Below are 12,286 nucleotides of genomic sequence, written 5' to 3'. Positions count from 1 at the left end.
CGTGCCCAGACATGTTAAGGATGTACTTTTAAATAACGATCTTGAGACTACAGTTCTGCAGTACATAAAACATACATATATATATATAGTAAAAGCTTGGAAAATTATCTGAAAATATCCACAAGGACATTTTACAGATCAGCAGAAATAGTTTATATTTTAATGTACGAAAGGTTTTGTTTCTTTGTGTATAATTCTATGTTTAACTTCCAAGCCCTAGAATAATGCTAAGATTCAACTACATCTATAAGCTGACGGTCATACCTTGCATTACAGATACTGCACATGATCAGACTACAATTTACTTGCACTATAATTCCAGATGGACTTCAGAACCTTAAGATATTAACAACAGACATCATCTTTGGCTAGAGAATAAAGAATTTTGGCAAGAAAACCCTGGGTTACATTTTTTAAAAGTTCTATTCAATATATAACTAAACACTGTAAATACTTATTACTTATACATATAATTTTAAGTCAGAAATCTTAATGCCAGGATTTTTTTATTTTTTTTTTTATTTATTTTTTTTTTTTTGAGATGGAGACTTGTTCTGTTGCCCAGGCTGGAGTACAGTGGTGCGATCTCAGCTCACTGCAAGCTCCGCCTCCCTGGTTCACGCCATTCTCCTGCCTCAGCCTCCTGAGTAGCTGGGACTACAGGCACCCGCCACCAGGCCCGGCTAATTTTTTTTGTAGTTTTAGTAGAGACAGGGTTTCACCATGTTAGCCAGGATGGTCTTGATCTCCTGATCTCATGATCTGCCCACCTCAGCATCCCAAAGTGCTGGGATTACAGGTGTGAGCCACCACGCCTGGCCTATGTCAGGATGTTTTTAAATAATTTTTGTAAGGCCTAAGTTAACATTTTGTTCTTCCTTTATCTTCAGGTACAAGCTATATAAAATTAGCAGATCTAAAGATATGTTACAAACTGTAAGACACTATATAAATGTGAATAATCATGGTGATGGTAAAGGAGCAAGAAAGCTAGATTAAAGAGTTATGTGTAGAAAGTATAACAGCCTATATTAGTTGATGATTCTTTCATTGAATTCCACTAGAAGTTCCAAAAATATCCTATTGAGGTTCCACTGGGTCAATGACTTTATACTTATGATTAAGGAGGTAGGAATGGACCAGGTAGCACTCTGCTGACACTATCTACAACTGAAGAAACAGCTTACTTTCTTCTTTTTTTTTTTTTTTTTTTTGAGATGAAGTTTCGGTCTTGTTGCCCAAGCTGGAGTGCAGCCTCTGTCCCCCAGGTTCTTCTCCTGCCTCAGCCTCCCTAGTAGCTGGGATTACAAGCATGCTCTATCATACCAGGCTAATTTTTGTATTTTTAGTAGAGACAGGGTTTCACCATGTTGGCCAGGCTGGTCTCGAGCTCCTGACCTCAGGAGATCCACCTGCCTAGGCCGCCTAAAGTACAGAGATTATAGGCATGAGCCACCACGCCCAGCCAAGAAACAGCTTACTTTCAAATCCCAACTCAGCGCTGAAATTAACAAATGGAGCATGTTCCTGTGGTAGAGACTGCAGTGGGATACATACCCCCCTCTTCCCTCCAGAAAAAAAGGAGAAAGTCTTCTAATAAGGGTTACATATTTTAAAACTCTGGCTGGGCACGGTGGCTCATGCCTGTAATCCCAGCACTTTGGGAGGCCAAGGTGGGTAGATTATGAGGTAAGGAGTTTGAGACCAGCCTGACCAACATGGTGAAACTCCGTCTCTACTAAAAATTCAAAAATTAGCTGGGCACGGTAGTGCATGCCTGTAATCCCAGCTACTCAGGAGGTTGAGGCAGAAGAATTGCTTGAACTCAGGAGGCAGAGGTTGCAGTGAGCCGAGATCGCGCCACTGCACTCCAGCCTGGGCAATAGAGTGAGACTCCATCTAGGAAAATAATGAAAATAAATAAATAAATAAATAAATAAATAAATAATAAAAATAAAATAAATAAAAATAAAAAAATAAAGCAGGTCCTACCTTCGACATTACAAAAAGTGAAAGAATATATTATGAGACTAAGCATTTTCTAAAACAACTTCCAGGATTTAACATAGAATATGAAGGCCTTTCCTATGCCAAAAAAGAATAAACTTCTTGTCTGCTGGAATCCATGGCTAGTTCATTTTCATATCTTCACATCTCTTTAACACTCTACTCGATAACACGTTATCATGTTCACAGAATGTTTGCCAAATGAATAAACTATATACAAATATACAAAGAAACTATCAAGAATGTTAACTGCTCAGCAATTTTTAAATAACTGTTCTGAAAATGTGGGCATCCAGGCTAAACACTCTATTCTGACTTAGGTAAGCATGTCCACAAATATTTCATACACATAACACCATTATTCTTGAGTGTTTATGAACTACAGCCTCAGTCAATGGTCTTTGGATGGACTTTTTTTTCCAACTAACCAAAAAGCACATACAATATTCATTCACACCAGGTGTGGCTGCAAACTAAACATAACACAGCTGTATCTAACACAGCTGTATCTAAATGAGGACTGTTCCAAAAGCAGTCACCTTGGAAGCCTATATACCTTTATTCCACTATTGGGCTAGGGAGTGGTTACGAATTCTTTAACAAGATTGTGTAAGAATTGTGAGGTGCTGAAGAGATCCAAAAAGTGTAAGAATCACAGCTACGCTTTCAGAACTCTTTTAGAACTGTCTTTAGAATCACTTAAACAAAATTTATTTTCAACTAAAACAGCATTGTTCAACATCATAGCACATATCTTATTCACCAGATTTGGCCTCACATGACCTGTGGCCATTTTCTAATACTAAATGTATTCTCAAGATATGAAGATTTGCCACCAATGAGGACACTGAAAATCATTTACCAACATCTCCCAAAGAAATAATACAAAAACAATAATTATTACTGGAAAAAAAAAGTTTAATCTATAAAAACTGCCTACTTGGAGAACACATTCATTTCTTTAAAAAGCCATGGTGCTCACAGGAAAGTTTAACTGCTTCCCAAGATACTAATCTAATGGTATCACACATCCATATACCCACAATACAAGTAATTGTTCTGAGTTTTAGGGGCTAACTTCATTTCTCCTCAGTAGGTTTTATTCCTTGAATGAGAGACAAGCAGGCACGATTTTGTAATAGTTTATTTAAAAGCTGGCTGAACACAGTGGCTCATGCCTGTAATCCCAGCACTTTGGGAGGCCAAAGCAGGCAGATTACTTGAGGCCAGGAGTTAGAGACCAGTCTGGCCAACATGGCAAAACCCCATCGCTACTAAAAATACAAAAATTAGTCAGCCATGGTACCACACACTGGGATCACAGCTGTGATCCCAGCTACTCAGGAGGCTGAGGCAGGAGAATCACTCGAACCCAGAAGGCAGAGGTTGCAGTGAGCCAAGATGATGCTACTGCCCTCTGGCCTGGGCGGCAGAGTGAGACTACGTCACAAAAAAGTTATGAGCCACCTTTTTCTTCAAAATAAAAAAGAGTTTGAAAAGAGGCAATGAACAACAGCGAACTGCTCTGACAGTTCGCTTTATGAAGTTGTTGTTTTTGTTTGTTTTTTGAGACAGAGTCTCACTCTGTCACCCAGGCTGGAATGCACTGGGGCAATCTCAGCTCATGGCAACCTCTGCCTCCCGGGTTCAAGCAATTCTCCTGCCTCAGCCTCCCAAGTAGCTGGGATTACAGGCATGTGCCACCACACCTGGCTAATTTCTGTATTTTTAGTAGAGATGGGGTTTTGCCATGTTAGCCAGGATGATCTCAAACTCCTGATCTCAGGTGATCTGTCCCCCTTCAGCCTCTCAAGTGCTGGGATTATGGGCATGAGCCACCACACCTGGCCTTATGAAGTTTTAATACAGAATAATTATATCCTGAATTTGCATATTTAAAAGCGGCAATTTCAAATATATATCCACATAATCTTTCTTCCCCAAATAGTAAAAATATCTATGACTACTGAGAACTAATTTTGATAAAATTTATCTGCATTGTTTTCAATAATCTCTATATATATTATACATAATCTATATTTCATACCTATTTTATATTATACATTTAATATTTTAGGTTTCCATTTGACTAACAAAAACATTATCAATAAGTAAGCCATAATAAACTTTATAAAGTCTCATTATTCCATAGTAATGAAAGTGACTACTGGCATAGGTAATCCAGAAGTCATTCATGTCAAATCTTTAAATATAAAACCTGTAGAGATTTCCTTCTCAAATGTCTTATCAAAGCTAATTCTGTTTATATTTCCTGGGCTTATAGCACCTAGACTAATGAAGAACGTATTCCCCACAGTCTGCTGCATGCAAGCCAGGCTGGAATTAACAACTATGGATTTCTAAAGTAGGAACAATCAATAGTTTATAAAATTAATACAAATATATATAATACAATATATAAAAGTAACATTTTCACATTCAAGTAATTACTTCCTTATTTTCTCTTTTTAACTATTCCCAAATAAGAAACAAAATTAGGTGTATATAAAACCTAATATTCTTGTATAAACATACCAGGACTGTTATTTTATACAGACGAGTACTGTTACAACACCAAACACATACTGCTAATGAATTAAAATTTAATTAAAATGTATTAAATATTTAATGTAACATAGAAAAAGTTAATATCTGATTTTCCTTAATGTTTTAGGAAACTATCTTAGGGACTTTTTTTTTTTTTGAGATAGGATCTTGCTCTGTTGCCCAGGCTGAAGTGCAGTGCACGATCACAGCTCACTGCAGCCTCTACCTCTCAGGTTCAAGCGATGCTACCACGTCATCCTCTCAACTAGCTGGGACTACGAGGTGAAGACCAACACGCCTGGCTACTTTTTAAATATTTTTGCAGGGCCAGGGTCTCACTATGTTGCCAACACTAGTCTTAAACTCCTGGGCTCAAGTGACCCTCCCACCCTCTCACCTCGGCCTCCAAAGTGCTGGGGTTGAAGCAGGCATGAGTCAACACACCTAGCCTTTTTTAAGTTTTATTTTACTTTTTTTTCTGAGGGTATTTTCTTAGCCAAGCACACGACTACAGTCCCAGCTACTAGGAAGGCTGAGGTAGAAGGACCACTTGAGCCCCGGAGCTTGGGGCCAGCCTGGGCAAACATAGTAAGGCCCATCTCAAAAATAAATAAATATAAATCAATAAATAAATTCTATTTTCTCAACACTCAAACTACACGATCAGAATATGGTAAGGCAAGCCCAGGCTAAATTATACTAAAAATTACTAATGAATATAGGGAAGTAATTCTGAAAGCATATTTTGAGTATTTTTAACTTAAAGGGCAGAAATACTAAGACTCATTTTGCCAACTAAAGAATACATTATAAAAAAATACAAAATCAATAACATAAGATATTTTAGGCCGGATGCGGTGGCTCACGCCTGTAATCCTAGCACTTTGGGAGGCCAAGGCAGGAGGATCACCCGGTCAGGAGATTGAGACCATCCTGGCTAACATGGTGAAACTCCGTCTCTACTAAAAATACAAAAAATTAGCCACACGTGGTGGCAGGCACCTGTAGTCCCAGCTACTCTGGAGGCTGAGCCAGAAGAATCCCTTGAACCCGTGAGGCAGAGCTTGCAATGAGCCAAGATTGCGCCACTGCACTCCAGCCTGGATGACAGAGCAAGACTTTGTCTCAGAAAAAAAAGACACAACCTCTCCTTTCTCAACTGTAAAGTAGGGGTGCCAATATTTCCTCCTACCCAGGGACTAAGCAACATAACATACATAAAGCACCAGGTCAGTGCCTGTCACAAAGCATTCTAATTATAGTCTCATTTAGTACACATAACAGACAGATACAGAAACAGCTACAGATGTGTGCTTATGTGTGGGTTACTATACATACATAATTCCTACTCTATCCCCCAAGAGGACCTCACAGCAGCGACACCTCACGGTGGCAATGAGCAAGCATATTGACTGCCCAGATCCCCTTTTCTAAATGCCATTCTCTTAATGAAAAAAATCGGAACTCCTTGGAAAATTGGTTGCTTCCAAGGCTGGGGAAGGGAAAATATAAGGAGAGATTAGAACATTGTGTAGTTCCAGGAAATAAAGAAGTGCTCAAAAAAAAAGATGGGGACATGCTGAAAAGACACAGGAGCCAGCCCGAACAAGGTCCTAGGCCAACATTGGAACAACAGGCAACATAATACATAATGATAGTATCAGACTATATCCACAGGATAAAATAAATATCCATGAGTCTGTACTGATAGAAATAACTAAGATGGGTGGGCGCGGTGGCTCACGCCTGTAATCCCAAGACTTTGGGAGGCCGAGGCAGGTAAATCACCTGAGATCAGGAGGTCGAGACCAGCCTGGCTACCATGGTGAAATTCCATCTCCAAAAAATACAAAAAATTAGCCTGGTGTGGTGGCACATGCCTGTAATCCCAGGTACTTGGAAGGCTGAGTCAGGAAAATCCCTTGAACCCAGGAGGCAGAGGTTACAGTGAGCCGAGATCACCACACTGCACTCCAGCCTGGACAACAAAGTAAGACTCTGTCTCAAAAAAATAATAATTAATAAATTAATTAATTAAGATGGAGAAGAATGGACAACTCTTCCTTAGAGAAAAACTCCAATTAATAAATGTAAAGAGGAGGCTGGGCATGGTGGCTCACGCCTGTAATCCCAACACTTTGGAAGGCCGAGGCAAGTGGATCACTTGAGCTCAGGAGTTCGAGACCAGCCTGGCCAACATGGTGAAACCCCATCTCTACTGAAAATACAAAAGTTAGCCAGGCGTGGTGGCGGGTGCCTGTAATTCCAGCTACTCGGGAGCCTGAGGCAGAAGAATCGCTTGAACCCCAGAGGCAGAGGATGCAGTGAGCTGAGATCGTGCCACTGCACTCCAGACTGGAGAAAAGAGAGACCCCATCTCAAAATAAATAAATAAATAAATAAATAAATAAATAAAAATGTAAAGAAAATAACATAGCAGAAAATCACCATTAAGTAAACACCACAGTAATAACTGTTGCAGACAAGATCCACCAGTAGATACCAAAATTAACAGGCCAAAGGTTGAGGAGAAATAGGATATTTATTAGCTGTAATGAGAAAAACAGTTACTATACTGGAGAGAAACCTAGCAGACATGGGTTAGTGTACCAGTATAAGACACACTGACATCATGACCCAGATATGACGCACTGAGAAAAACATAGTATCATTTCTGTGCTCTCCTTGCCAAAAATCCAGAACCTCATTCTAATCATGAGAAAAAGACAAATTCAAGTTGAAGGACATTCTACATAATAATCATTTTCATCAGAAATATCAAGGTAATGTTTTCTTCAGAAGTGTCAAGGTCACAGAAGACAAGAAAAAAATTAAGAAACTGTCACAGATTGGAGGAAACTAAGGGGACATGAAACTACATGTAAGGTGGGACCCAAGATTAGATCTTGCACAGAAAAAGGAAGTTAATGGGAAAACTGGTAAAATTCAAATATGATCTACAGTTTAGATCACAGAAATGCACTGAGGTTAATTTCCTGGTTTATTAATGATATTACAACTATGTAAGATGCTAGTATCAGGGGAAGCTTGGTGATGGGCATATGTGAACTCTGTAATTTTACTACTTTTCCGAAAGTCTAAACTTATTTCAAATTAAAAAGTTTTTTTTAAATATGACATCCATGGTTATCTATACAATGTGTAATAGCTATCAGTGTTTCACCTTAAAAATCATTGTCATGCTAAAATATCCTTTAACTGCTAAGCTAAAATATTTATCTCTAAAAAACTTAATTCTGAAAAATTTATCAATAAAATATATTATAGATCTCATTACCTGTAATTTTATAGCCATAAGCAGCTAGCTGTCCAGCCATATATTCTCCATCTGAATTATTATGAGAACAACCCCATGTTCGTATCCAAATTTTCTGTATGCCTGGAATAGTGCTGTTAAGGAATCAATAAAAAAAAAAAAGTAAGTTTCACTGAGTGATTTCTTTGTTTTTTGATCCAGGGTCTTGCACTGTTGCCCAGGCTGCAGTGCAGCTGTGTGACCACAGCTCACTGCAACCTCAACCTCCCAGACTTAAGGGATCCTCCCATCTCAGCCTCCTAAGTAGCTGGGACTATAGGCATGCACCAACACACCTGTTAATTTTTTTATTTTTTGTAGAGACAGTGTCCCACTATGCTGTCCAGGCTGATCTTGAACTCCTGAGCTCAAGTGATCTTCCCACCTTGTTTCTCAAAGTGCTGGAATTACAGGTGTGAGCCACCACTACGCCCAGCCTCACTGAGTAATTTTTAAAATAAAAACCACTAGGTGATTTTAACATATATTACATAAAAAACAAACTCACTACAATCCATTCAAGAGCTATTCATTAAATGCACTAACTTAACTCAAAATCTGCTGTTATATCAAAAGTCTAAAATCAAGATAAAATAACCACACAATTCTAAGAAGACTCTACATAAAAATTATCTTTTTCTCTGAGTTGTATTTTGAATTCATACACTAACTTACTAAGTTCAACTCCTAGAAAGGTACATAAAAATAACAATAGGAAAGAAAGTGGTTCCAGCAGCAACGGCAAATAAAGAAAAGTATGTCTGTTTACAAACTCCTATATACTAGTTGCAATCTTTAGCTTCCTTAAAACTTATAGATATAAATAACTTAATCAAAGTTAAAAATCGTCATCCTAAGGCATTATTAAAAGCACTCTATAAAATCAGAGTTCTAAAAAAAAAGGTAGTATTTTTAGGAAAAAAAAAGGGGGGGCTTTCAACTTGGATTACTCTAATAATGTATAAGTAAATAGAAATTACCTTAAGGACACATTAAGGACAAATTTTATAAACTTCAGTCATTAAAATATAAGCAAATGTTAAATTCAAAGAACTTAAAAGCTTAGTTTCCCAACAAAATAAGTAGATTATAAATTTCAGCAGTTTACTAGATAAACAGATATAGGCTTATTAAAACCATATAATTAGATTATCCTTTCTGGTTAGGTTGTATCAAAATTTCACGGACTAGAGATCTACTATAATAGTGTAAATAGGGCAATAATTTATTTGTGCCCACTGCCTTTACCTGATCCATAGGTATTTGAAAATCAGCTAAGAAAATTCAAATGTCCAAAATACTATTGTCTCATAAGAATCACAAACTCCAGTAAAAATTTTATTTGGAAGTAACACAGACTTACATATCAACTACAGTAATATCAAAGAGATTCCTATTGCCCCAAGCTATCTTCTAGGAACATCCAATTTGACATCTCATTTCTTTTTAACCAATTACCTTGCCAGATTTCAAATCATTCAAATAAAAAAAAATCTACATACAGGTTGAGTTTCTTTAATTCAAAAATTCAAAATCCACAATGCTCTAAAATCTGAAACTTTTTGAGCACCAAAATAATATTCAAAGGATGCTCACTGGAGCATTTCAGATGTTTGGATTAGGAATACTCAACTGGAAAGTATATAATACAAATATTCCGAAGTCCAAAAAAAATGTGATATCTGAAACACTTCTAGTCTCAAGCATTTCAGATAAGTGATACTCAACTTGTATTTCCTATCAAAAATTCAAATAGTCTAATGAAGAGACATTATATATAATCACACAGACCAGTAGTGTCAGCTTCTCCCTGGAATGAAAATGAATATAATTTCGGCCATGCTCAGTGGCTCACGCCAGTAATCCCAGCACTTTGGGAGGCCGAGATGGGCGGATCATCTGAGATCAGGAGTTTAAGACCAGCCTGGCCAATATGGTGAAACCCTCTCTCTACTAAAAATACAAAAAATAGCTGGGCATGGTGGTGTGTGCCTGTAATCCCAGCCACTAGGGAGGCAGAGGCAGGAGAATCGCTTGAACCCGGGAGGCGGAGGTTGCAGTGAATCGAGATCACACCACTGCACTCCAGCCTGGGCGCCAAAGCAAGACTCAGTCTCAAAAAAGAAAAAAAAGAAAATGAATATAATTTCAAGGAAAAAAGCTTACCTGTCACTTGGTGGACTGTTTTCTTCCTCTTGCAAATATTTTTGGGTGTTTCGCCTTCGTACCTTCGGGACAACATCCTTTCTTACAAAATGCCTATCTTGTGGTTTTGAATCTTCGTGAGATACAATATCTTCTATGTCACCCAGTAGTGTATCACAGGATGCAGAAGGCATATTCTCTACCACATAAAAGTTATAAATAAAATCAACTTATGAAAATCTGCTTAGCGTAGCATCATTTATGAAATATTCTCACCATATTTGAATCAATCAAGCCTTTGGATCTAACTTCAAATTTATAGGAAATACAAGAGATAAAGAAACACAGGGATGAAGTACTACCTTGGGTACACTGAAAAAAGAAACACAAGGAAACAATCAGATAAAACCCTAATGACAATGGGACATTCCAAGGTTCAACAGGAACTATTTCTTCAACAAATCAATGTCACGTAGGAGAGGAACTGTTTCCGATTCCTAAGAGCCTAACAACTAAAGGCAATTCATGTTCTTGATTGTATCTTTCTTTGTCCGTCAAGCTCTAAGAAATTTTGGGAAAAACTAGGGACATCAGAATATGAGCTGGATATTAGATACTAAGAAGATGTTACTATAAATCATTCGATAGAAAGTATTGTCCTTATATTCAAAAATTTTATTTTTTAGAGATGCATACTGACTATTTAAAAGTGAAATGTCATTATGTCTATAATTTACTTTAAAAGGACCTCAGAAAAAAATAGACTGGCTGGGCACGGTGGCTTATGCCTGTAATCCCAGCACTTTGGGAGGCCGAGGCTGGTGTATCACCTGAGGTCAGGAGTTTGAGACCAGCCTGGCCAACATGGTGAAACCCCATCTCTTTTAAAAGTACACAATTTAGGTGGGCATGATGGTGTACACCTGTAGTTTCAGCTACTCAGGAGGCTGAGGAAGGAGAATCGCTGGAACCCAGGAGGCAGAGGATGCAGTGAGTCAAGAGTACACCCTTGCACTCCAGCCTGGGCAACAGAGCGAAACTCCATCTCAAAAAAAAAAAAAAGAAAAAATAGATTAAGACATAGTAAAAAGAATTTACAACTCTTAAAACTAGAAAATAGGTAAGTTCATGTTCATTATCCTATACGACTTTTCTAAATCATCAAAATTTTTATAATTAAAAAAAGAAAATGTGGACACAGCTTGCAAGAAGATGAGCACATTTTTCCCTGCCCTGCCAGCAAAATACAAATAAAACTCAGGACATTATATATAAAACAAGCATAAGAAGACTCGGAAAGGTAGACAGAAGAAGGCAGACTGGCTACGAACCTCAGGACCCAAAGAATATGATGATGAGTTCCTTGGGTTTCCTTTGACCTCCTACAGCTCACACATGGAACTGAAGATCCCAGCAATCAGAAATGGCAACAGATGCCAACAATAAAATCCCCCAATAAAAGCCTGCTTTCTCTTTAAAGAACTATACAAAGGGCAGCCTAGGAAGACAGAAAAGTTTTAGATAATGATCATTCTACTCCAGCCAAACACAAACACACACAGCCCAAAAAAACTGTAATCCCACCCCCAGGCACACTACAAAGGACAAGTGGGGAGCTCTGACTTCCACCTACAATCAAGCACCCTAACACACTCCACTAGTGTAGAATCCGAAAAGGCCCCGGAGGGATCCTGGACATTCAAACCAACCACCCAACCAGTGATGAAGTTCTGCAGTGTCAGTGGAGACCAAATTGACACACAAGTTTAAAATAATCCCTATCAAAATCTCAGAAAGATTTTTTTGTAGGTATAGACAAGACTGTCCTAAATTTTACATGGAAATGTACAGAAACTAATATATTTAAAACGATTTTGAGAAGAGTAAAGTAAGAAGAACTGGTCTGCCCAATTTTAAGACTTATTAGATAGCTATAATTGAGATAGTAGTATCGGCAGAGGGATAGAAATATAGATCAATGGAACATAACAATAAACCCAGAAACAGACCTACACAAATATTTCACAAAACCAATTAAATGAAGGGAAGATTGCTTTTTAAACAATTCATACTGGAGCAAGTGGACTTTTATTGGCAAAAACTGAACCTTGACCTAAGTCTTGCACCTTATACAAAAATTAATTCAAAATGGATCATAGACTGAAATGTAAAACATACGCCAGGCGCGGTGGCTCACACCTGTAATCCCAGCACTCTGGGAGGCTGAGACGGGTGGATCACTTGAGGTCAGGAGTTCAAGACCAGCCTGGC

General features: G+C 38.0%; 1 protein-coding gene across 2 annotated transcripts in view; it reads right to left on the bottom strand.

The window, feature by feature from the left end:
- Window positions 1–12,286, bottom strand: part of CDKAL1 (CDK5 regulatory subunit associated protein 1-like 1) — a 715,588-nt gene that overhangs the window by 693,514 nt on the left and 9,788 nt on the right. Inside the window, exons 3-4 of one of the 2 annotated variants that reach the window (XM_011962766.1) lie at window positions 10,037–10,214; window positions 7,853–7,965 (exon numbers count right to left, since the gene is read on the bottom strand). In XM_011962766.1, the coding sequence (XP_011818156.1) occupies window positions 7,853–7,965; window positions 10,037–10,209 (286 nt within the window). In that variant the 5' untranslated portion in view covers window positions 10,210–10,214. The remainder of the gene's footprint in view (window positions 1–7,852; window positions 7,966–10,036; window positions 10,215–12,286) is intronic. The other variant, XM_011962767.1, reaches the window with a different exon arrangement.

The sequence above is a fragment of the Colobus angolensis genome, unplaced genomic scaffold, assembly GCF_000951035.1.
Source record: "Colobus angolensis palliatus isolate OR3802 unplaced genomic scaffold, Cang.pa_1.0 Scaffold6, whole genome shotgun sequence".
Lineage (NCBI taxonomy): Eukaryota > Metazoa > Chordata > Mammalia > Primates > Cercopithecidae > Colobus > Colobus angolensis.
The sequence above is the reverse complement of the archived record's forward strand: the minus strand, read 5'-3'. Positions and strand labels throughout refer to the sequence as shown.